This window comes from Fukomys damarensis, unplaced genomic scaffold (genome assembly GCF_012274545.1).
Source record: "Fukomys damarensis isolate Sample0158 unplaced genomic scaffold, DMR_v1.0_HiC HiC_scaffold_1, whole genome shotgun sequence".
In the NCBI taxonomy this organism is placed as follows: Eukaryota; Metazoa; Chordata; class Mammalia; order Rodentia; family Bathyergidae; genus Fukomys; species Fukomys damarensis.
Genome location: NW_022900913.1, coordinates 4,995,052 through 5,021,913, shown reverse-complemented (window position 1 = coordinate 5,021,913; position 26,862 = coordinate 4,995,052). Strand labels below are relative to the sequence as shown.

The 26,862-nt window shown below is 42.3% G+C and overlaps 1 protein-coding gene across 1 annotated transcript in view; it reads right to left on the bottom strand.

Annotated features, from left to right (window-relative positions):
* Positions 1-26,862, bottom strand: part of Adcy2 (adenylate cyclase 2) — a 371,910-nt gene that overhangs the window by 114,609 nt on the left and 230,439 nt on the right. The window contains exon 5 of the mRNA XM_033758687.1: positions 2,750-2,898. Within this exon, the coding sequence (XP_033614578.1) occupies positions 2,750-2,898 (149 nt within the window). The remainder of the gene's footprint in view (positions 1-2,749; positions 2,899-26,862) is intronic.

Genomic DNA, 26,862 nt, shown 5'->3' with positions numbered 1-26,862 from the left:
GGGAGGTGAATTGAAAAGTGTAGAAAAATCTTTCTAGAAAGAGTCCATGAAAAAGGCAGATTCAGAGTTGGGTGGTACAGAAGATTAAGGGAAATATGCTTGGTTTTATTTTATTTATTTGTATTTGTATGTTTTAAAAGCTACCATAGGTTTGTGACTGTTACGGAACTAGTGGGACAAGCTGAGACAAAGGCTATGGAGATTCAAGAGACAACTGGCAGTTGCTGTTTATACAATGACTAGTGTTGTTACTATTATTATTTTCTTTTGATAGCAAAGAGCCAGCAAATGCTATTAACAGAGAATATCAAGGCAGAACCAAGAAGCAGAAATTGATTTTTTGGTACTGCTTAGATACAATATAATTTTCATTTAAAAACAAAACAAAACAAAAACCACTCAGGAATCCCCTGGACTAACTGTATGATATATATTAAGTCTGCTTTTTTGCCTGTACCTGTCTTCATCTAGAACCACAAGTTTTCAAATTTCTTTAAAATATATTTGACACCCCCACCTCACTTAAGGAAGTTTTTAAGTATTTAGGGTAATTTGGGTCCCAAATATATTTTAAGGATTTAGATATAATTTGACATTGCAAATTTATTCTACACAATCTGTGAAGGAAAAGCAGCAAGTTGGCTGCGTTCACCCATCCTTTGCCATGATAGTGTGGCAGTCAGTTTTCAAGATGGCTCCAGGATACTCTTCTCCACTACTCACGTTGTCTCCTCCCACCCTGGATGGGCTGACCTTTGTAACCAATAGGATATGACCAAAATGACCCTCTGGGCTGGGTCATAAAAGGCCTGCCTTGGACTCCCTGCCTCGGGGGATGTGAACTCATGTTAGGAGGTTACTCCAGAAGCTTACAGAAACTACCAGAAAAACTGAGGCTGCTGCCAACAGCCAGAGCCAACTGGTCAACCACTCAGGAAGCTAATCCTCCAGCAGCCCTGGTTAACATCTGGCTGTGGTCTCATGGCAGACACTAAGCCCAAGCCACCTGCACAAGCCCCGCCCGCACAAGCTCTGCCCAAATTCCTGATTCCCCAGACACTATGAGGTAATGCTGGTGTTGTCTGAGGTAACTGTGTTTAGGGATCATTTGCTCTACAGAAATAAATAACACAGAGAGCACAAGGAGCCTTTGTTATCTGCCTGAACTTGAGATTTTTCCAGTCACTTTGATAGGTGTATTTGTGCCTAGATGGTAACACAACCACTTAAAGATATTTTGTGGGCCTGTTCAGATACAACTGCATTTGCCTGTACAAGTTGTCAGTATCTTAAAAATTAACTTAAAAGTACTGTCTGTGACAGGAAGGCCATCGCCACATTTCATAAGGCTGGGAAGGGCCATTAGTGTATCACATGCTTTGTCAGATTCCATGGATTTTCCTTTAATTTACAGGCACAATACTTACAGACTTGAAGGATGGCTAGAGTTGTAAATAATTTTACATCTTACTGAGTGTAAACTTTCTCCAAACATAGTGGCTTCCCATCACTTAACCAATGGCACATCTTTAGTTCCCATTCAATATGCCATGGTTTTTCTATGATCTCCTTCCCTAGTTGAATTTCCCACTGGGCATTTATATTCGTGTGCGCTTGGGTATGTACACCACCGGCTCCACATGCTTTTTCTCGGATCTAATGTCAAATGTAGTTCACCCCAGTAATACATGCACATTTCAGTTCCATTTGCTTTTCCTCAACGGCCTTCCAAATCTTATTGGTCTAAGAGGCATCAGGCTGAAAGAGGACAGCCTGGATTGGGGGGTGGAGGGCAACAGGCTGGGTCCCAGTTCTAGCCAATGCTCTACAAAATGTAGTTGTGATGGTTGTTGTTGAACTATTGGTCAAACTGATATCCCGACAACTAAACAAACAGCACCAAAATATAACAAAGAGGTCCAGATAAGTGTTCAGGTCCTTTAAGGTGATCAGCAAGTTAGAACAAAAAGCATCACAGCAGCATAATCATGGGTAGAACAAATCTTTCCTCAAAGAAGATCAGAATGAACGGGTACAGAAATCTTTGATGGATCTGGCTCTACTGTGGTTGGGAGATGTGGATAAGGGTGGAGCCATTCTCAACAAGGGCCCCACAAGATTCCTCTCTGGAGCTTGGAGAGATAAAGGCCTTACCTCATTCATGCCCACAATCCCCTCATGCTGGCATGTTAGCTTTTTCTGGAAGGTACTATGCTTCCAGAAATGACTAGGAAGTAGGTTGTATGATCGAGCCCACTTGGCAAAGCAGTAACTTTCATGACAACTAATTCAGGTACATATCAGTCCCTATAGTCTTTGTCACTGGTTGGCTGTTTCCCCAAACCCACAGCTCCTGGAGGAAAGCAGAACACCCAGTTTCCCTGGAATGCACTGGCTTCATGAAGGCCCTTCCTAAAAGGCCATCTTGAGAAATGAGTCCTTGTGCCTGGTTACCCATAGGCCTCTTTCTGACCATACCGCAATCTGAACACAGGGTTCCAGCAGAAGAACTCCTCCAGCCCTCTCCCGGCTGTGACTGGTGATCAGCCATGGGAAGCAAGGATACCGAGGGCAGCTCAACTCAATAAAGCAGGAGGACCACTTGTTCTCATCTGAATGTGCAAGCCCAGAGGCAGCAGAAGGGGGATGGAGCAGGGCCTGATCCACCTGCAGAGGGTGAATAGCCGCACAGGAGAGATGACACAAGTGACCAGCACCCCAGCGAGGCACATGATTTCCCCCAGCATACCTCACGTTGGTGTGCCGTTTGACGTACAGGTTGTGAAAGTTGTTTGTGTTTTCCATCTGGCCAGCTTTGGGGCCCTGGAGCCTCTGGATGATCTCAGCCTTCATTTCCATGGCTATGTGGGCTGGCAGCAGGGACAGCAGAAGCCTCTCCTAAAATGGAGGAGAAGCGATCAGGGTGTTTTGAACAACTGTGCAAAGGGCCAAACAGAATTTAAAATTATCACTGATTTGGAATAGGGCCAGTGTGGGGGCTCTTTCCTATGAGTTAAAAATACAGATTCCAGAAAAGCATATTGAAAGAAATACATCAAGTTTTCTAAGGTCAAACTTTGTTATTATATTATGTATTATTTATTAAGTTCTAAGTATGAGTTCTTCAGCATGGAGAATAAAGGCAGGCCAAGTTATTTCCCAAAGGCTATTATTTATCTATTTTGAGTTAAAGTAGTGAAGCAGGAATAATATTAAAATCCCAGAAACCAGTGGTCAGCCTAAGATAAAAGAATTGGTTTTCATCTGCTTGTTCATTTGAGAGATAAAGTACAAGCTTTATTGCACTTTAGGAAGGCAACCAATATTGCACACTTTAAAAAAAAGGTATTCAAAATTTTTCAAATATTTCATTTCCTCCCTGACAAACACCTAGTGTCCTTCAGTGATTCTAAGCTGTTATAAAAGAATGGAGTTAGAAATTTTAGCTTCTGGGTTGGGGAGTTAGCTTAGTGGTGCCACTGCCTGCCTGGCAAGTGCAAGGTCCTCAGTTCGATCCCCGGTACCAAAACAACACCACCAACAACAATAACAACAACACAAAAAAAAACAAATTTTAACTTCTGCTAAATGTCTTCTGTAAGAAACTACCAAGTGGGACACAAAGACATAATACAGGATTTTTTGTGTACTTTTGGTCCAATAGATCCAGCAAGCAATTATTACTAGTGTACATTATGCACTTACATAAATATATACTTATTTTAGTTAGAGCAGCATGTTTCCATAGTTCCATTCTTCTAAAAGATGCATTTCTCCCCTCTACAGAAAGCATCACTGAAGGATGACTGTTCAGAGTTTACTGTCATCATAGAATAGTTTTAAATGCTAATCAACTGCATAGGAATCGCTAGACTTTCCCAGTGTTTATGTTGGTTTCCGGCTGTGCCTCCCAGCTGGCGCTGTTGGTCTCCCGTAGGATCCAGGATGGGATTCCATTGGGGTCCTCGTGGGGATCCCAGAGCTGGGCCACAAGGTGAACCTCCAGTAAAGCCCACATCTGAAAATGGTGAGCAGGGATCCTTCCCTTCACATTTGTCTCTTTTCACTACTGCAATGCTCTGATCTGAAGGAAAAGCTCACCATTACTAGCTTCCAAGCCCAGCACTCTCCTTTCTTGGGAGAAGACTGACCCAAATCTGTTATTTCCTGTGTCTTGTCAGTAAGCTTCTGCTCTATCTCTGTGCATTAGAGGAGGGCCCTGCAGGAAGGACATCGCCCCAGGGACTCCTCCCAGTAAATGACCTCCATTCCCTCCCACCCCTTCACTCTGGAACCATTTCCTAACTATGTGACTGTACCCAGACCCTTGCATTGAGCCCAGCTGGCAGGAATCTAACTGACACGTCTCCAGGCATCCTCCCCTCCTCCTGCATTCTGTAATAAGATTATGCAAACCCTCAAAGAACCAGTCCTTCCTTAAAGGCACAGATTTCAAGACCAAAAAAAGAAGAATCAAATATAGTAATCCCCTCTGATCCCCAGCCTCATTTAACAATGAAATGCAAATTACAATCTCTTTTAAACTCTAATGTAGCGAAATCATTAACTTTTTATGGGTGGTATGAAACGCGTAGAAAACAAAATTCATATGTTATGTAAAATAATATTTTTTCTCTTTTGTTGTGTTAAAGAATTTTTGTGCATTTAGACTGCAAGAGATTTTGGGAACAGCCAAGCAGCCACATGAAAGGGTCTCCTAGTCATGCAATTCAGGCACCACCTGCAATTGCAACACCTCTGGTTACAGCTCCAGTGTGGGGTCCTGCACTGGGGTCCACTTGCACCCCCATGGTGAGAGAACTGGATAGCCAAATGCGCCTCCAGAAGATGCCTGAACTCAAACTGGCAAAAGCAGGACACTCATTTAGATTTGTCTTTCCCCTCTTTACAAATGCTGTAAAGCCCAATGTTATGGGCTTCTCAGTCCCACAGAATCCCTTCTGCTTTTTTTGGAAGGTCACCAAAGAAGGCAAATCTGATATTTTGGCACATAAAAAAATTCAACACATTCATAATCTGACAAGGTTAATATTTCATTTGACAGTTTATAATAGCTGAAACTTGAAAAGAGCCCAATTGCCCATCAACTGGAGACTGGATAAAGATTTTTTTGCGGGGGTAAAATGGAGTGCTACTTAGCCATAAATATTGAGTAACTGGAGACATTTATAGCCAAGTGGATGCACATTGAGGCCCATACTCTTAAGTGAAATAAATAGGACACACATGTGTAAATACTGAATAGTTTCTTTGGTGTGAGAAACTGAAGAATAAATAAGACTGCAACATATAATTGATAAGATGAAATAGGAAGAAAAGGGCTAAAGTAGTAGGGGGAGTGGGAGGAGTAGGGGAAAGGAAAGAAGGGAAAAGAAAAAAATATGAAAGAAGGAAAAAAATGGAAACAAAGTCTTTGTAAGCAGGGAAGGGTGTAGGGGGTAAAGGGAGGGCCGGGGAATGGAGGAAGAATAAGAACCAAGATAAGTCATGTAAAGGTACAAGGCCCTAATGATGAATGTGAATATACTGTATACCTAAAAACTACCAATAAACTTAATGAAAAAATATTTCCTTTAAGATTTCAGAGTTTGCTAATGTAGCTGTATGTTCTGCCAACTTATCTAAAAGCAACACATACACTTAAGCTCCCTGGGTATTTCTTAGCCATATCATCTTTCCACATACACTAGACACATTTCTTAGAATATTTTTAGAAAACCAAGCTGTCCATTAAACTGACTGACGGGTACCACCATTATGCTTGTTAGAAATGCTCATGTGACTACAGAGACCTGGCCAATTCTGGCATATCCAAAGGTTATCCAGTGAATAGCGTGGCTTTAGTTTGGAGATTCTACTTCAATGTGTCCTTTTATCAAATATTTAGCTATTATCCCTGTAGCATTGGATTTTCCCCCAAAACTTGTTCTGTTAAAGTGTGCCTCATGCAAAAGCTCCAGAATTAATTTAATAAATTTCAGCATTCTATTGATCCAAGTCCAGGTTACTCTGAGTTTGGAAGCATTTCCAATATGATGGTGCAAAGAAGACATTGTAACTATAGTTTTGTGTTATTCTTCTAGGCAAAGTTGATAGGAAATCCAGCTTAAGTAATGAAGATTTGTGCTTAAATTTTGAGCTAAGATATAGTCATATACTTATACCCAGTTTCATCGAGAAATCATGCATAGAAAAACATTCAAAGCTGTTTTACTTTGGAAAAGGAGGATGACGGTGAAATGTTCTTTTAATAAGAACTGAAATTTTTTTCTCCTTCAAAGTGCTCGTCTTTAATCCTCATTTTCAATACAACTTGATCCTATCACGATGCCATGCCAGTGCACTGTCAGTGTACAGGGTGGATGTTTTTATAAATTCCTCTCTCCTCCGCAGCAAGCAGCTCACAGCGCAGGAAAGCATCAGCTCCTAGGCTGCGGCTGCTGGGCCACATGTGGCTTTTGCCATCCACCTACAGAAGGGGCAGATGATGTCCCCTGACAGCGTCCTGTGGGATGAAGGAGCTTGGTGTCCATTTGAAGTGAAGCGCTCAGACTGTACTCTGCAGCTGCCTGCTGCAGATGTGATGAGGTCCACACTGCCCTGCTGATCCTATCGGCCCACACCTTCTGCTTCAGCCAGCTTCGTGTCCACAGATCTCAGAGAAGAAGCATCCTTCACTTGCACCGACTTCTGTCCCCAGCATATCACCAAAGCTCCGCTCCAGTAACAACTGCTACCTTTGGTTGCTTCTTTCCTTAACAAGCATGGCTTATTCCTCCTAGGTCCTTTTTTAAGATATTGGTTCCATATCAGTAAATTAAAACATCATGAGTGTTTTATTTGAAAGGTCTTGCTTTATGTTTCTTTGGCGATTTCATAATAGACCATTGTTTTTACATATGAAAGCGATCAACCCTGTGTTGTGAAGATTGCTAAGACAGGGAGATAATGTGGATTCCAGCCTTTTCTCTGGCTTCAACAGAGCTGCATCAGTGCCTGAGCCTAGAGTCTATTGTATGAGAGGAACTGGGTGCTTCCAAGACTAAGTAAGATTCTGGCACTTTATGCAGGGCCCTTTCTAGAACTCATTCCCCAGTTCGAGAGATAAGTATGCCCTGTGCTCAAACCTAGCAATGAGTCTCACATAGAGGAAGGGACACAGCACACAGAGCCCAACAAGGTGCTGCCATCCTGAGTCCAGAGGACTACAGGGCCCTACTGGGATCTTAAACAAGAGAAGAAGGGGAGCTGCTTGTGCTGCTTCTTGAAGAGCCCCACACTGAGTGGGAGGGGAAGTTACCTTATTTATGTCATAGTCTGGAAATCTGGGATGCCTTTGGCAAATTAAAAGCAATACACAGTTCAGCAAACCACCGTTCCCTGTTACAAAACATAAATCTTTTCACTGGTTGTATAGCTTGGATTTTACTTAGAAAACCTGTTTACGTACATTTTCATTTAAGTTGAAACATTTTGACAAAAAAAGGGAAAGTAAATATGGATGTGGCTCAGAAAGAGCCAAGTGAGGTGGCATCACCAGGAGAGTCAAGAAAAAAATGTGTGTCTTCCACCTGCGGGACTGCTGAGCTGCTCTTTCCACCCATTCTGACTTGTAAGTTCCAGGAGACAGCCAGAAAGTTTTTAGGAAGAACAATGTGGAAAAAATATGGAAAGAATAAAAGTCTTACTCATATGTGATTACTATCCAGTTAAAAGAATTTAGGAAAGAAAATGCTAATCAAGCCAAATTATAAATTATGTCTATAGTCACTGATGACAGTAAATTGGTATTTCTAAACTTGAACTGTTTACCATCAACTGTAAATTCAATCCTCTAAAACAAAGACTCAATGGAAACAGAATTCAGCCACGAGGTGGAAAGATACTCAGTCTGTGGCTATGGAGACCTTCTGAGAGCCACAGATGCGCTCCCTGGAGAAGGTGGTGGGTATACCGGCGCCCAGGGAAAGACAGCAAGTGGGGTGGCAGGCTGCAGCACTCAGAGAATCTGAACATAATGCAACCCAACACTAACACTGATGAGTCTCCCAAAGGGACAGAACCTCCACGCTTATAAGCTTAATTAGCCAACTTGATTGACTTGTGTGCCTCGCAGGGGATTAGTAAAGCACACTTTTGGATATGCCTGGATAGATCATAAAGGCATAATTTTGGTGCTATATCCAATAATCCCTGGGCCTTCTTTTCCTGTACTATCATTCCCCCGCTCTATTTCTTGGCTGCCATGAAGTGAGGAGCTTTGTTCCAAGATATCATTCTGCCATAATGCTTTTGCCATGGAGCCGGCTAATCACAGACCGAATCCCCTGAAAGTGTGAGCCAAAGTTAGAAATGTCCTCTTTTAAGTCATGAGAGTGCACTATTATGTCTGAATCCCCTGAAAGTGTGAGCCGAAGTTAGAAATGTCCTCTTTTAAGTCATGAGATTGCACTATTATGTCTCAGTGACATGAAAATGCAGAAAATTGGTACAGGGACATGGGGTTCTTATTGTGACTATGCCTGATCATGTGGTTCAGAAGCCTTTGAATCACATGAATTGGTTTTTAGATGGAGTATAGAAACATTTGGAAATGGGGGCTCTAAAATGTAAACAGACCTGATTGGGTGATCTTGGGCAAAGCTCAGATGACCAGAATGCTGATAGGCATGTGGACAGTAAAGGCCAGGCTCAGGTTTCAGATGGAAACAAGGGTTCCACTGGCAATTGAACTAGAGGCCAGGTATATGTTATATTGTAGTAAAAATTGTGTTTGCATTTTGCCCATGTCTTGAAACTTATAGAAGACTGAGATTAAGGTCATAGACTAATTATTCCACAGAGGAAATTTAAAGGTAGCTCAATAAAATATTCAGACTGTGGCATAGGAACTACTGGCTGCTTTTAGCTGGGTTAATGTAAGAATCAAGGGAAAGAAGCAGAACATAAAAATTTGAAAAATTTTAATTTTTGGCCCCTGCATAAACCACATAACCATGTGTAAAGTTGGGGCCAAGGGAGGTATGATTGCTGGAAAGATTAGTGCCATTAAAATAAGCACTTTGTACAGGAAGCAAAAGAATTTTGAGGGCATCTCAAAATTAAGCAATACTCCTCCTATCATAGGCCTAAATGTGCAAAGCTGTGAACCTTTCATTTTAGAAAAGAGTTCCCAGGACCCCTACTCAAGAAGTACTTTCTTGGCAATTGGTTCTTAGGGATTCATTTCACTTTAGTCAGTCATCTAGGCACTCAGAGGCAACTGCATTCAAGTTCAAGGGGATGTGACTACTGTTCCAGAGCTTTCTGCCCTCCACAAGATGCTGAATATACAGGTTATGGGGGCAAAACTGAGTATTTTAATATCCAAATGCAAAATGCATCTCACTGCAAAAATACACTGTAGATAACTAGGCATATGATGACACTGTGTACCCTGCACACTTGTAGTAAGCTGAATCATTGCCCTGACACTGCTGAACATCCTTCCCTTGCCCCACTGACCACAGGCTTGGTCATGTGACCCTATCTGACCAATGCAATATGAGCAGAGTGATCTGTGCTCCCGTGTAAGCTTCTGGGGCCAGCATGTGGCTCACCATGCTTTTGCTACTATCTTCTTTGGGACCAATAGGGTCCTTGATTGTGATTCTGTGTGACATGATGCTAAGTAATAGGTCAACTGTGCTAGACAAGTACAAAGGCAAAACCATCACTCTTGGCAGCCACATGGATTTCAGTCAATTTTACCACACTACCCTGAGCTTTCCAGACGGTTGCCACAACATAAGGGGTGTGCATAGCAGCACATATCCTCAGTCAGTGTGTGGACAGAGTTTCTACAGCTGTTTTGACTTGGTGAGATTTCACTTATGCAATCATATGTCATCTCTTCCCATGAACTATGCTTTTAGGGTAAAAGCTCTGGGAAACTCTAACTCTTGTCCTTCACTTAACAGCAGAGCAGGCTGAGAGTCAGGGAAGTAACTGACTTTTACGGGGCCATAGGGCAGGGCCAATCCCCACACTACCTCATTGCAGGCCATGGAAATAAGTACTAGGATAATGCGATTACTTTGAGACATGTGGGAAATACACAGTGCAGGAATGATCCCACCAAGTGTGAGGACATTTCTCCACTAATTTGCATTTTCTCCTCTACCACAAAAAGCAGAGTGGCTTCTATAAAGATTAAACTTTTAAAAATCTTTTAAAAGCTGCTGTTGTGAAAATTTACCCATTCTCCTTGGTCTCGGGTCTTCCTCTACATACAAACTGTTATTGTCTGTATTCTCCAATCATCAAATGAATTCTCACTGGCTGCAAAAGCACAGGGGTATAACAGTTATCTCTGAGGATGCTAGATGAATAGTGATAGTGTTGCTGTCCTAATCTTGGGGAAGCCCCCATAAAGCACAGCACAGATGGAAGAACACCAGAGTCTGCCTAAGGGGCAGTACGGCTCTCCTCTGACTGGGAATGAGGTGTCAGGGCCCACGTCCTCAAATCCTCTGCAGGAACAACTCTGGAAAGCAGGGAGCTCACATTTTACCCCACTGAGGGTGAGACAAACTTGTGAGGGGAGAAGAACACAGTGCATAGGAAGGAGAGCAGGTCCCCCAACACCAACACTAAATTCTACTCATCAGAGGTCGATAAGTTCGTGCTCAGGGCATCCAGGATTTCTGACTGAAGAACAGGAGACCGCTCTTTCACGGAGAAGTGAATGCTGTCCTACTGCCCCCGGAGAGCACATGCTCTCTGCTTGACCACTGAGGCTGAGCTCTCAATGCAAGATTCTTTCTTCCAGTCCACACCCAGTGACTGCAATCCAGGTAACAGTTCCACGTCTCAGCAATTGCAGCTTGTATCTGACTTACTTTCCCCACCAGCCCAGGTGCTACTACTTTCCCTATTTCTAGAAAGAGGAATGGGAAGACCAAACAAGTTGCTAAACATTGTCCATCAAAAAGGTGGTGAGGTGGGATTTAAACCCACAGAGATGGTTAGATATTGACAGTCCTTAATCAATCTGCTGAAGTGCACTCATTAGTAGTTCCTAAACAGTTTGCTAAATTGTACTTGGCACAAAGAAAAAATATGTACATAGGCATGAGAATGATAACACAGTATCAGCTGGAGATGCTCCATGTAATTCCACTGTGACTCGATTTTCAGCGGGGAGAACTGCTTTCCATTATGCCTAAGTTGGAGGTTTAAAGCCCAAAGCAAAAGTGCTCTTGGGGAGAACATCACAACCTTCCTATACCACTGAGAGCTCTCCAGCTTCTTCCCACTATACTAGTCCCACTCAAACCAGAGCCCTCCTTGTCAGTGAGATGCCACTTTCCTTAGTGTATTCATAAACTAGAACATTATTTTCTATCTTACAAATGCACATAATTATCTGTCAGTTAATAAAATTTCACAAAGAGTTGGGACACAGCATATTATAGGTAGTATCAGAAAGCTTTCTTTGAAAGAACAGTGAACGGAGGAGATCACTGGAAGAAAGGGATTCACAGTTCTCCTGTGGGCACATGGCTGACCCCTGATGTGGGAACACACATTTTTTGCTGGGAATGCAAAGTGGAATAGTTGACCTGGACAGGTGGGCCAGTGACTCTCAGCAGGTGCTGAAATTATTGCTTATTTGTCCTGATAAACGAAGTGTCCCATGCCAGCCTCCAAAGACGCAGCCCAGCAAGGAGCACCCTTTAGGTACTGTTCCTTCCTCAAATACTTATTGCTGCCAGGGACACAGATGTCATGGATACCCAGAGATAGACCCATCATTTCTGCACAACAGCAATTTTGGGGTGGGGGATTAATACATGAGAAAAGACAGACAGCTTAACTGCACTAATTTTCACTTTCCTAATGAGCCACAGTCCTGAGCTTCCTCAAATAAAAACTCAAGATACAAGCAATAAAGAGCACCACAAAATCACCATAGCAGAAAACTGAAATGCAGTTACATGCATAGAATTCTACTGAAAGTGACTCAAATATAATAAGCAAGATTCACACTCAATAAAAAAGGTGCTATTCTGTCCAGCTGGCTGAACTACACACCTGGTTTGTTAAGTACATGGCTGGCACACAAGGTTCATTTTTGAAGCTTCATATGTGTCTTTGGAAAATGTATTGTTAGTAATCAGACCAACCATAGACATCATTCAAGGACTCTCTCTTCTAAATTTCACTGATGATTTTGCCCTTGGAGAGAATTGCATCACATATTAGATCAGAATAATCTTGATCAGGGTCTTGTATGCCCAACTTCCTGACAAAGAAAAGGAAGCCACAGCTGGGAGCTTATATCATCTAAGAAATCAAATATTATGTAATAGGTTCTCCTGTGTGTTACATGTGCACTTGATAATTCAGTAGAAAATTTGATTTGGTGTTCTTTGCCCATTTATCTTACTATGAGTATATGAGTTCTTAAGATTCATTGAAATTTCCTGTCCAGAGAAAGCCAAGACAACAAACTAGTCAACTGTAGGTTGAGACTGGCTTTCAGAGGGCACACTTGTGTGTGTATTTAATATAATTTGGATACATCCAGATAGACTGTGCACTGCACAGTGTACCACAGTCCTCACTATTCCTTAATGTCTTGCAGTTTCACTTTACAGATCCTCTGAGTCTTAGTCTCATAGTTAGCACTATTTGCATTTGGGAATAGACAGTTTTTGCTGTGGGGGCCTGTCCTGCACGTCGCAGGATGTTTAGCGGCACCTCTCCGGTATACTGAGATTCAGAGCTCCCCTCTCTCACCTTTTCTGTCTGCACCAGGCACCTTTCTCACATAGGAAGCTGTTGGATCAACGCAAGATCTGAATGCTTCCAATGAGCAGCACACCCCTCAACCCCTCTGCCTTTATAAGGGACGGCATACTACACGTAGACCTCCTTTGTACTTCCTCCTCCTACCTTGGCCCTGGTCCCAGCTCTTGTGAGTCACATGCAGCCCCTGCCTTCCATGGAGAACACCATTCCCCTGGGACCCGGTGGTGGGCACCACCCTGTCACTGCTATGCATGTTTCTTCCTGAAGGCCATCTTCATCAGATGCCAGAGAAGCACCCAATCACATTAGACCTTCTTCCTGGGAGCAGTCCTGATGTCGTCCTTACTTTCTACTGGCTCAGCACCCTGTGTTCCCCTGGCCATGGTCTTGAACTCTATCAAAGTCCCCCGCTGGCTTTATTCTACCCCAAAGGTGCCTCTTCCATATCATCAGCCTACCATAGACCCCAGAGCCAAGCATATGGGAGATACTCAGTGAACATCTGATGGATGGACACAGAAATTAGCGCGTGAACCTGTGACTGGAGGCCTCCTCACACTGTGAATGAGGCTTCTGCTGAGAAGCTCCAAGATGGTCTGATTGTTCTATGCAGAGTCAGGAGAACATTTTGGGTTTCAGCTCTGTCATTCATTCGGTGGACAGCGGGTCAGTTATGCAACTCCCTTCAACCTCTGCAGGCTGATCGATATGGAGAGGAACTGCTGCTGTCGCTTTGAGTTCTGTGTTTCTTCTATAATATCAGGTGGCAGGAGGAAAAGGGAAGACATCCTGGAAGGTGGCAGCAGAAACAGGAATAGATTCTGAATTCTATTTTTGGTCATTGTTGAAAACTGGCAATTTTCTCCATCAGAGGTGACGGGAAGATGAATAATGCAGGCACACAGATGTATTTTATACATATGTATACATATACATATAATATATGTATTATATACAGACATGCATTAGGTGATATGCATGCATAGCCATGTTCTCCAGGAGAACTGCAAAAGAGGAAGAGGACTTTAAATTTGTTCACAGATTTCCTTAAAGGTCTCCTGATTTCTGGTGCTGATGAAGTGGCGCTCTCCTGTTTGTCCTTCTGCAGGAACAAGTAGGGGCCTCATGCAAACTCAACCGGCAAAGGCTCCTCCTTGGTTCATGCCAGCTACTCAGTGTGATGGAAGGTGCACAGCCCGGAGTGCAACAAGAGGATCCGGAGAGGGAATGAATAACTTATGAACTACAGCCCCGTCAAAGTGAAAAGAAAGCATATTTTCTGCCAGGAAATAAAAATTGAGAGCAGTACGGGAATGAAATTCATGGCTCATGAAAAAAGGCTATATTAAATTTCCCTAAAATTCCCATTTATTGATGAATCTAAATAATTACATCAGCATCTATCATGGGGAGTTTCAAGTTTGTTATGCCAACAAAAATATTTACCAAACAGTAAACAGAATTTTAAAGGGTATTGAATTGATATGTGCATGGTTAATGTCTGATGAAATGTTGAGTCCCATGTGCTGATCTATAAGGAAATGGTGTTTTACTCTCACTGGCTTTGTGCCCACACTGAACTCAAGCTTTGTTTGGCTGGGAATATATGTCAGTGACCTACTGCTGAGAAAAAATCACCTCAAATGTAGTGGTGGGGAACAATAATGCTGCTTTTATTCTCAAGATTCTGTAGGTTGGGCAGGTGGGTTTGAGTACTGGCTTTGCTGAAGGTAAATCATTTTTCAGCTGGGGCACCAACCATGTCCTATACGATGGCCCAGGTGCACAACTATCTGACCATTGCTTCTCCGATCTCCAGGGCTTTAGGCCTCCCTTCCAGGTGTGGTCTCTCATCCTCTCCCGGACTACACACCAGCTTCCATGTTGATGGTCTCAGGCCACAATTCTTGAGGTAGAAAGGGGAAATACATGTCCCCATAAGGCCCAGGCTCCAGAACTTGCAGTTCTCTAAAACTTAAAGGAAGTTACAACGTTACAGATCTAAGGGAGGACAGAAACTGGTCTCATTTTCCATTGGCCATAAATTCATGCTTTCAAACCTTGGGTGGAGCCAAAGGTTCATTTCTACAGTAAATCGGGAGGCTTCATTCCACAAGGGACTCCAGGAACTAGCAATCCACAAACTCCAACTTCAAGTCCAGTCTTAGCTCTTTCAGGTTCCAAATTGACTTTCTGTGAACTCACTTTACTCCACTTCTGTATTTATCCACTCTCATCCACTCATTCTCATAAAGACCCTTGTCCCAGGCTGGACTTAAACTACATAGGATAAGGGAGAAGAAGGACTAGGTTTCCTGGAGGAAATGAGTTGGCTATAGTGGACCCTCAAGTTATGACTGGCCTAACATATGAACAACTTGTGTTACGATAGGAATATTAGTTTTAACTTATGAACAAAGTCTTGAGTTATGACCTGAATGCTGGTCCCTTATGCTTCCGGATGGTCTTGGGTACAAATTTAACCCTTAAAGAGTTCTGGGAAGAATATTACAATATCCTTTCCTGTGCAGGGTTAAATGAGAAATCCCGGGCCAGGGTCTCTCTAAGGACACTGAGATCGGCCTGTGTATGGAGGGGGACAGACTTTGAAGGTTGTGTAGAGCAGACTGAACTTTCAACTGACCAATTTGAGTTAGAATTGAGTTCATAAATCAAGGGGCCACTGAACTATGCTATGTTCTGTCATGACACTTTAGTTTCCACTAAACATCAACTGGACAAATAATTCTTAGAATTGCCTTAAAACAAGATAGACAGTAGAAATTAAGTGGCTCCCTACTAATATAACAAACATGTCAATTTCTACTTATTTCAAGATCGTCTTAGACATGAATCCATATGAATTAGAATGCTTTTTAAATAAACTCCTCCTGACTTCTGTCAAGAAAATAAAGTAAACAGAAATCAGAAAAGACTGAGATTTCTTTTAGTAAATAATTTTGGCAGAGAAGGGGGGAATTAATGAAATGGCATTTGGATACGTTTCTTGACCATTCTCAGGCGATCCAATGTAACAGGCCTTCCCATTATCCACACCCGGAACTACGCCAAGCCAACCAGAGGACTGATTTAGTGGTCACACATCCTTGATCTCAAAATCACACACTTCATCCCAGCACCACACACTCTAGATGCGGCCACCTCTGAAAAGTTCCATCTATAACTGAATGAGGCTTGGGTGGTGGGGGCAGCCAGAAACAAACCATAGTAAAGTATCTGTGAGATTTCCAAAAAGTTTTCCAAAATTAACCTGATAAGAAATGATCATATTCACTGTAGAATATGTAGAGAAATGCTCTACTGTAGCCAAGTCCTTCTTTTCAGTGCAACTAGGCAATGCCTGCTTTTAACTTGCTGACCACACTGATGCAGTACTACTAATAATATAACAATATCTGTTCCCCAGTAAAATCACTGGTCTCCTCTACTACTTCAACAAAGGTTTTTTTTTCAAATGAGAAACCTCCCTCAAACTTCTTAATCTGATCCAGTCCTACCTGTGTGACTCTCTGCCACTTCATTAATAGCACGCCACAGAGTAGGTGGGTAAAATTTCCCTATACAAGAAAAGGAAATGAAAAGAGTTTCTCCTTACGAGGTTGCTGTGGGGTTATGGGAATTTCTTTTTACTATGGTCTTAAGATAGAGCTTAATGTAGAAAATCTGTATATTTTAGTCTCCATGGACTCAAAGCACCCTGGTCTCGTTAAAGCACACACATTCATCTTTTCTCTGAATTAGGATTGGTTGATAGTCAGTAGTGACAACTTGTCATTTAATTACTTGCTACCTCTTTCATTTACCTTGGTTCTACCAGTTGTAGTCCAAAATATTTGGTAGGGAGAATGGAAAAGTCAGAAGAAATAATACATTTTATTTACATATTCGTTAGGATTCTGGGCCTTTATTACACTTAATGATCAATTATTATGGTTCCATTTGTCAGTCACCACACAGATATGACTAAAACAGATGGCTTAATTTAGGTGTTATATTGAAACTACAGAGCAGAACTTTCCTCCACAATATCTAGTGAAATAGGCCAACATTTATAGAAAGTAACAAAGACTTTACAGCAAAAATATGAAAAAGTCCAGTATTACGAATGCCATAAACCACTGATCAAGAAGAAAAAGAGAAGATTCCAAGTTGAGTTACATGGAGCACTGAGCTAGACAGAGGCCTCGTACTGACACCCCACATCAGGAAAGAGACTAATGAAAGACAATTTCAATTTCTGCCTGAGGGCGAATCTTCGGCATGGTGGAAACAAACACGAGAAAGAACAACAACAACAAAAAAAGTAAAATGGAACTGTTTCTCTTGGTTAAAAATGAAAGACTCAAAGCTGGGGAGAAGTGGGTTTGGAACCCATCATCCTCCATGGACCGGAGAAACTCTCCTCCAGGGTGTGAGTGCATTAGAACCAGGACATGTGCCAAGTGTCAGAGGAAGCTCTCTCTGTCACCCTAAGGGAGCCATCCCCAGCCACCATGGAAAGTGGACAGAGCAATAAATCCTCTACTTCCAAACTACTAAATGAACCAGCCTTCCACACAGTGCAAGAAGAGGTAGGAAGTGAAGCTGAGTGTGTTAGTACAGTAAAGAGCGTTTCTAGTGCATCCCCAATACGTTAGGTGCCTCTGTCCTGTCTTCAACACCATCGCAACCGACACAGAAAGCAGGGCAACAGCAAGGGCACTGATACAACACCAAAGCCAGGGACAGCTCGACACAGATGGGCTGAAACCTGGACACCTTCAGACAGACCCCGGGCCATAGCCCTTCCTCCTGCCTCACCTTTCAGATGCTCATTTTCTCCCTTTGAACAGCAAGAGTGCTCAAGCGCCCAATGAAGTAAGTTTATAAAGGATGCAGGAAACCAGAACGAAGCCCCCAACCTCAGAGATAGGCCTCGGGAGCAAGGAGAACATTTTCTGGATGCCCCAGCCCCTCTGGGATCTGCCCTTCGGGATGTCAACTCTGAATCTCTGGCTACTATGATCAGTTAGGATCACAGCTTCCTCTGTCTCCCTTGCCTCTGTTTGGTGGCTTTGCTTATGGGTCCTCACGTTAAGCCAGCGGTCACAGCCAGAAACAGCTTTGTCCCTTGCACCAGACTTGCTCCTGGCATCCAATGGGTAGTGGGCAAGGATGCCGCTGGGCTTTCTGCAGCAGACAGCACCACCCTCACCACAAGCAAGCTTCATCCGGCTATAAACCTGAGTAGTGCTGAGGTGGGAAGCCTGCCCAACGTCCTCTTACTCTGCTCTCTGGTACTATGCAGGTTTTCCAATTCAATCGTGCTCAAGGATGTGATGATGAACCGATGTGGTCAACAACATCACATACTGTGGGGATCGCCACAACTCTGAGGAGCCATTTCTTCTGCAGAGCTGGGGATGTGACAGTCTGGTGGCCTCAGAGCAGAGTCCGAGTCATTACCCTGGGAGGAAGCATCAGCTACCACAGAGCCCCCACTCAGCACAGAGAGAGCAGAGGCCACCAAATTCTTCCTGGAAGGGGCCAGGAAATCAACGAGGCAGCCACCAATCTCTTCACCATCTCTGCCTCTGCTGCTTACCTTCTCTACTGTGGCATGAAAGCCACCATGGCCAACACGCACATGAGCAACATGCATGCATAACACTTCATTTGTGGAAGTGGAAGTTTAGATTTCATATATTTTTTCACTTATTGTGAAAATTATTTTTTGGTCTCTCCAGAAACTAACAATATACATTAGAAAAATATTCCTAGTATTCAGGGGACCACAAAACTAGATGGTGGGTTGGATCAGCCCACAGGCTGGAGTTTGATAACTCTCGGCAAAGAGAAAGTTCTTTTGAAACTCTGAAAATAAGGCACTGAAGAGACATTAGTATTATTGCTGACAATGGAATGAAGGACAATAGAGGTTAAATTCTTCATTTGAAGGACATTTTTATTATTATTTCCAATCAGTTCCTCTGTTGTTATTCAACAGTGTTGGATTTTACAGTGAAAATCATAAAATAGATATTGGGAAATAATCAAGTTATTACTGAGTTCTCAGCTAGGTGAGTCCATGAGCTTTGGAGACAGCAGCCTACACTTGAGCCCCAGTTCCAGCACACACTTGCTGTTGAGAAGGTCCTGGTACATGGAGGAATAGGGCAGGCTAGACTCAGAACTCTTATTCAACAGTGTTGGATTTTACAGTGAAAATCATAAAATAGATATTGGGAAATAATCAAGTTATTACTGAGTTCTCAGCTAGGTGAGTCCATGAGCTTTGGAGACAGCAGCCTACACTTGAGCCCCAGTTCCAGCACACACTTGCTGTTGAGAAGGTCCTGGTACATGGAGGAATAGGGCAGGCTAGACTCAGAACTCATCATCCAAGTAGCAACTGAGGGCATGATTCAGGATGCAGGTGAACAACAAGATCACAGCACTGAATTCAGACACCTAAATCCCAGCGTCAGGAGGGCCATAATTTGTGAGGGACCTCTCCCCATTTGGGGCCTCATTCTGCGCTCTTAAAATAGACAGGCTGGACTGAGCAAGCTGATTATCTTTTTGCTGTAAAAGTCAGTGAATCCTTACTCCTATTATACTTATTTTTAGATAAATAAAAAGGAAAAAAGTCAACTTGAGCGTAACTACAAACAAAAGTATCTCATTTCCCCACTCGGCAGCTAATTCTCCAGCAGGCAGAATTCAGAATACGTGTTGCTTGATCTATAGTGGCAACCTGTAATTTGTGCAAGAAAGACTTAATTTAGAAGAATGCACATGTCATCTTTCTTCATAACCAAGTAAGAGTTACAATTAGTTTGATTCATAAGCTGTCAAGGGTATCTCCAACAGATGCTTGTGAACAATAAGAACTTTTTTAGGCAGCTCTGTGACAGAGGAGAGAGAAAACTATTTCTCAGTCATGTAATTAATACTAAACATAAATCCTCCTCCATTTCCCACTTGAATATCCCATGTTCTCTTGAGTACCATCTTCTGTGAGCACATCAGTAAATGTACTCGCAGAACACAAATTCACCCATGTGCTACTGAATTTTGTTCTGCAGCATTCCACCTTTGGGAAACAGCCCAGATAAGTAGCAATGAAATGCTCAACACAATGGATGAAGCAAGAAATACCCCAAGGTTTTCACCCATTATCACAGACATAACACACAGCAAAAATTTCACCCATATTATTCTATCAAGATATCTTCCAATGTTTCATATATAAATCATCCGAATGAAATATTGGGTTTCTGACAGGCATGGGCATGCTGTTGACAGATAAAGCATTACAATGTTCACGATCACTTCATTTCTAGCTGCCAAATTCCTCCCTTGTTTACTGTTTATCTGTATTATTCAAAAATTAAATGATTAAAATCTCATTAAAGATTGGTTTCATCAAGGATACATAAAGCACTACCCACAGGAGTCATCCAGGTAGCAACTGAGGGCATGATTCAGGATGCAGGTGAACAACAAGATCACAGCACTGAATTCAGACACCTAAATCCCAGCGTCAGGAGGGCCATAATTTGTGAGGGACCTCTCCCCATTTGGGGCCTCATTCTGCGCTCTTAAAATAGACAGGCTGGACTGAGCAAGCTGATTATCTTTTTGCTGTAAAAGTCAGTGAATCCTTACTCCTATTATACTTATTTTTAGATAAATAAAAAAGAAAAAAGTCAACTTGAGCGTAACTACAAACAAAAGTATCTCATTTCCCCACTCGGCAGCTAATTCTCCAGCAGGCAGAATTCAGAATACGTGTTGCTTGATCTATAGTGGCAACCTGTAATTTGTGCAAGAAAGACTTAATTTAGAAGAATGCACATGTCATCTTTCTTCATAACCAAGTAAGAGTTACAATTAGTTTGATTCATAAGCTGTCAAGGGTATCTCCAACAGATGCTTGTGAACAATAAGAACTTTTTTAGGCAGCTCTGTGACAGAGGAGAGAGAAAACTATTTCTCAGTCATGTAATTAATACTAAACATAAATCCTCCTCCATTTCCCACTTGAATATCCCATGTTCTCTTGAGTACCATCTTCTGTGAACACATCAGTAAATGTACTCGCAGAACACAAATTCACCCATGTGCTACTGAATTTTGTTCTGCAGCATTCCACCTTTGGGAAACAGCCCAGATAAGTAGCAATGAAATGCTCAACACAATGGACGAAGCAAGAAATACCCCAAGGTTTTCACCCATTATCACAGACATAACACACAGCAAAAATTTCACCCATATTATTCTATCAAGATATCTTCCAATGTTTCATATATAAATCATCCGAATGAAATATTGGGTTTCTGACAGGCATGGGCATGCTGTTAACAGATAAAGCATTACAATGTTCACGATCACTTCATTTCTAGCTGCCAAATTCCTCCCTTGTTTACTGTTTATCTGTATTATTCAAAAATTAAATGATTAAAATCTCATTAAAGATTGGTTTCATCAAGGATACATAAAGCACTACCCACAGGTAAAAGAGATGTGATTACACGGGATATGGAATACAGACATGGGGTGAACTGGTCTCTTTCAGAACCCAAGAGTATGTACACATGCCAAAAAACACTGAGCAATACTCTCTCAACACATGAACCGAGCTTTTATTTTCTATAACATCAAACAAAAGCACAATGGCACAGATCTTCAGTAAAGCACTCAGCTCATGCATAGCTTGGCGCACAAATGAATCTAAGGTTAAAAAAAAAAGATTCTCTAACCCCCTTCGTATATCATGCACTAAATAAATACTGAGCTGGAACTGTGTTTGGCGACATCATCGTAGCCAAGCTACTTGGGTTGCCGCAGCCCCTTAAATGGGAACCTCATGGAGCAAAGAAGTGAGGTTGACTGGGGCGCTGCTGCCTTTTACTCTGAAGCCTTCAGCCCTTCAGATGCTGTGCACGGTGGGGTGGAAGCCACCAGCCTCCCTGGCACTGTGTACCCCGCTTGGTTGGGCTGTATGTATCTTATAGCTTGCGCGGTCTGTTTTTAGATTAATTGTGCAGTATGTTTCACGCACTAGTTACTGTGTGAAGATGGATACTTTAAAAACCAGAGCGCTAAGCAAAAGAAAAATATATTACTGACAAGGCCTCTGTAGTGAGTGGTTTGTAGATGCCAGGCATTGTGCCCAGGCTAAAGCACGAAGTGGTTGTCTTTCTCAGGAAGTGCAAATGTTGGGGAATGGTTATTATGCTCTTTAGCAGTTGAGGAAAAGGATCTAAGCTCACATGGCCTCTAGGCAACCAAGCTTTAGTGTCCCCAAGCCTTGTCCTAACTGGTCCTTCACCCCATCCTCCTCACTGAAGCCAAGGAATCTGTCCAGATGGAAAAACTGATATTCTTGCTCTCTAATGTTAATGTCTTCAGTGGTTCCCACCCCTGGCAGCAGTGGCTTTTAAACCCTTTTGAACAGGACCCACGTAAGAAGGCCCTGTGTACGTATACATTTATAACATATAGAGGAAGCTTAGCTAGAGCAGGTGCTCTCCTATCCCTCCCAAAGCAGCCTTTTGGCATGACGTGAAATACACTGACATTTTCTATTCTAGTCTGTTCTTCTCATATGCTGGCTGCAACTCACTAAACTGATTTCACGACACACTGACCAGTGCCACACACATTCCCAAATACCATCTAAATGGTAAATCTAAGTCCTATAGCCTGGGACACCAAACGTCCAGGCTGGGGTTCTCATCTCCCACTGTGTCCCCAGTGCATTCACAGTCCCCACCACAGCCAGGAAGGGAGGATCTCCTCCGTATCAGAGACAGCTCCGCCTGTGACCCTCATGGTCCAACTGGGAGCTCTTGTTCAGAATAACACATGTGGGAGAGTCTTTGGTTGTTCAGCTTCTCACTGTGCCTTGATTTATTTGGGTATTTATTTAAAGGGGAATGTATGATGTTTTATTTGTCTGTTTACCCTACCAAATTTAGGCGTAAATGGAATACTACTCAGCCATAAAGAATGAGAAATTAGATTCATACATAGGAAAATGGATACACATTGAGGATATACTCTTAAGTGAAATTAATAAGTCGCATGTGTAAAAACCAAATAGTTTCTCTGGTGTGAAAAACTATAATAGTACATAAGATCCTAATGAGATAACTGACAGTATGAAATAGGAAGAAAAGGGCTAAAGGTGTAGGGAAAGTGGGAAGGGTAGGGGAAAGGTAATAAGGGAAAAGAAAAAAATATGAGAAAATGAAAAAATGGAAATAAAGTGTAAATGCACAGGGGAGGAGGAGGTGAAGGAAGGGCAGGGACAAGGGGAAAAATGAGAACCAAGACCTGTCATGTAAGGGTACAACATCCCAATGATGAATGTAACTGTACTGAAAATGTACCAATAAACTCAATGGGGAAAAAATTAGGCTTAATACACCTGTACCTTTTTTTTCTTCCTCTTCACATTTATTCCCTCTGATTCCTTTTCACCACTTCTTCTTCTCCTTCTCCTTCTCCTTCTCCTTCTCCTTCTCCTTCTCCTTCTCCTTCTCCTTCTGTCTTAGGCTTAATACACCTGTACCTTTTTTTCTTCCTCTTCACATTTATTCCCTCTGATTCCTTTTCACCACTTCTTCTTCTCCTTCTCCTTCTCCTTCTCCTTCTCCTTCTCCAGACCCCAACAAAAATCAAGAGACCTGCTATTTTTCTACCACCAGGCCATGGTGTGTATTAACATCGGGGTAGTAAGGGTTAGGGACATTTCTATATGGAATTGTTTTAGGACAACAGTGGTGTGGAGACGGGTGCCGGGCCACTGTGCAGTGAGTACCGACTGGGGCTGTGATGGGGCCCAGGTGCTCCCCACATCAGCAAGGCTGAGCCACCTCACAGTTCACATGTGCGGGTCTCCAGAGCAGTCAGCTTCTGCTAGGGCCAAGCACACCACAGATGAGCAGGGTCAGAAGACAAGAGAACCTATGGCTGACGAATCTCCCAGCCAGGGCACATGCAATGCCATATTCCTTTTGTTTATAATTAAAAACTCATATATTTTCTTGCTGCTTTTACTTCTTTGTATGAGAAATGTCTGTTCATTTCGGATGCCCATTTTTGGATCAGGTCTTTATATTTGGGGGGACTGATTGTTTTGAGTTCTTTATATATCCTTGATAATAGTCCTTTGTCTGAGGTACAGCTGGTAAAAATTTTTTCCCACATTGTAGATTGTCTCTTAGTTCTGCTAATGGTTTCTTTTGAAGTACAGAAGCGTTTTAGTAAGATGAGATCCCAGTTGTTGATTCTTTCTGCTAGTTCCCGTGCTACTGAGGATTTGTTCATAAAGTCTTTTCCTATACCAATGTCTTCCAGAGTTCTACCTAACTTTCCTTCCAGCAAGTTTAATGTTTCTGTTTTAATATTTAGATCTTTAATCCATTTGGATTTTAATTTAGTGCATGGCGAAAGATAAGGGTCTAATTTTAATCTGTGGCAGGTTGATATCCAGTTTTTCCAACACCATTTATTAAAGAGGCTATCTTTCCTCCACTGAGGATGGTGAGCTCCTTTGTCAAAGATGAGGTAGCTGAGTACATCTGCATTTGTTTTTGTGTCTTCCAGTCTGTTCCATTAATCCTCAGGCCTATTTCTTTGCCAGTACCATACTGTTTTTATCACAGTGGCTTTGTAGTATAGTTTCAAATTGGGAATTGTTACACCTGGTGCCATGTGACTGTTGCCTATAATGGCTTTTGCTATTCTAGGTCTCTTGTGGTTCCAAATGAATTTTTGGATTCTTTTTTCTAGTTCTGTGAAATATAGTGTTGGAATTTCAATTGGCATTGCATAAGATTCTAATAAGATTACTGACATTTAGAAATGGGAGGAAAGGAGCTAAAGGTGTAGGGAAGGTGTGATACGTAGGGGAAGAACAAAAAGGGAAAAGAAAAAAATGGGAGAGAATGAAAAGATGAAAATAAAGTGTTTGTAGATGGGGAGGGGAGGAGGGGGTGAAGGGAGGGCAGAGGTAAGGGGAAAAAATGAGAATCAAGACTTGCCATGTAAAGGTACATGATCCCAACAATAAATGTAACTGTACTGTATCCCTAAATGTACCAATAAACTCAATTAAAAAAAATAATAATAAATGAGTTAAAGAAGAAATCAAGTGAAAGAGTAAAAAGCAGTTTGCACCAAATAAAAAGAAAACACATCATAAAAAAAACCTCATTTTTATATTCATATTGATTATTTCACTCCAACAAACATATTTGTAGTAAAAAACGTGTTTGATGGATCGCTATTTTTGAACGTGTTCTTATTCTTAATTTTTCTGTGATTCTCATTTCTAGTTATTTCTCAAGTAACTGTGTACATGAATCAGTTATCCAGAGGGGGGAAAAATAATAGGATGTTGGCATATCTATCAATTTATCTATCATCCTTCTATCCAATTTTATTCTAAAGAATTGGCTCATACAACAGAGGGAGATGGTAGGTCCAGGTTTTGCAAAGCAGCCCAGCTGGCTGCTGACCCAGCGAAAAGCCAATATCGTCCCTCCAGTCCCAAGGCTGTGTAAAGGCAGATTTTCTTCTTCCTTAGGATTTCAGGCTTTTCCTTTTTTGTCCTTCAATGGATTGGAGGATGCTCATCTGCGTTATGGAGAGGAATCTGCTCTACTCAAGGCTATTTACTTAAACGTTACTCTCATCTAGCAGATGAACTTTGAAGATACTTCGTAGCCTAGTGTTTGACCATGTATCTGGGCACCTGTGATCTACCCAAGTGGACACAGGATTAACCATTGCACCCCAGTTGCATGCAGTGGAAAGGACAAAGCACACTAAGAACTTCTTCGTCTTTCTGACAGACTGAGGGAAGCTCAGTAAGCAACATTTTCTCTTCCAAAATCACTTGTAATTTTTTACTTAAGTTGCAATTCCTTTACTTAGAGGAGATGAAAGCGTAGTGTTATTCAGTGGAAGGCAGTAATACACAAAGTTATTATACATTGAAGATAGTTACTTTATTGTGTTACCCACGTCTGCGTAGGATGTATTTGTTCCAATCAAGGAATGTCCTTTTTTCCTCTAATTAAGACTTTTAGTATGCAATTTTATTATTTGAGAAGACAGCTTTACTGCATTAGAGGTATGAATGACAATGAACGAATAACAGCATATATGGAGAAGCCCATATCAAATAAAGAAGTAGCTTTGGGGTTTGGAAGCAGAGGAAGAGTCAACAGGAGCGCAGTTTGCTGTTTTAAGGTGGCTTTATGCCTATGTTTCCCAGTTTGCCTGTGGGCTGTGCAGTCCTGGCCAAAACACCTTCCCGGTGTGGAGCCTTGAAGGCAGAAGACAGAACGGATGGACAGCAAGAAGCTTTTGTTCCGGGTTGATCGCCTCTGCGACTGCACCCAGTCTTTGTTTGCTTTGACAGTTTTCCCTCTCAGGAAAATGCCAAAGTCAGGGAGTCACTGCTACCTGTTCACTGTCAGGGAATTCCTTTCTCTCTGGAAAGCACAGCTGATAATTTCCATATGCTCAGAACAGTTATCTTACTCAGGGTTTTTTATCATTGGTCCTTTCTTTATCTCTCTCTCTCTCTCTCTCTCTCTCTCTCTCTCTCTCTCTCTCTCTCTCTCATATACTGGGGATCGAACTCCAGACATTGTACCTCTGAGGCAAGCAACGGAACCACTGAGCTACATCCCCTTTTCTTACTTCTTCCATCCATCTCTTGAGACACACTTGAGTGTTCCATCAAATACATGACCACACTAGACAGAAAGGACAGAAGGATGCCCAGGATGCAGCCTGCCTGCAGAGGTCTCGGCTTACGCAGAGAAATCAGAGGACGCAGCCAAGGTTAGAAATCAACTGCATAGCTGTTTGATCATAGTTGTGTCCCGAAGTACAACTGGGGCACACAGAGGACAGGTCAGCTCTCCTGAGATAGAACAAGAGGGCAAGTCCCGCCAGGACAGATGGACAGGATGCAGGCAGCTGTGAGCGCTCTCAGCCAAGGACAGGCCAAATACGGTG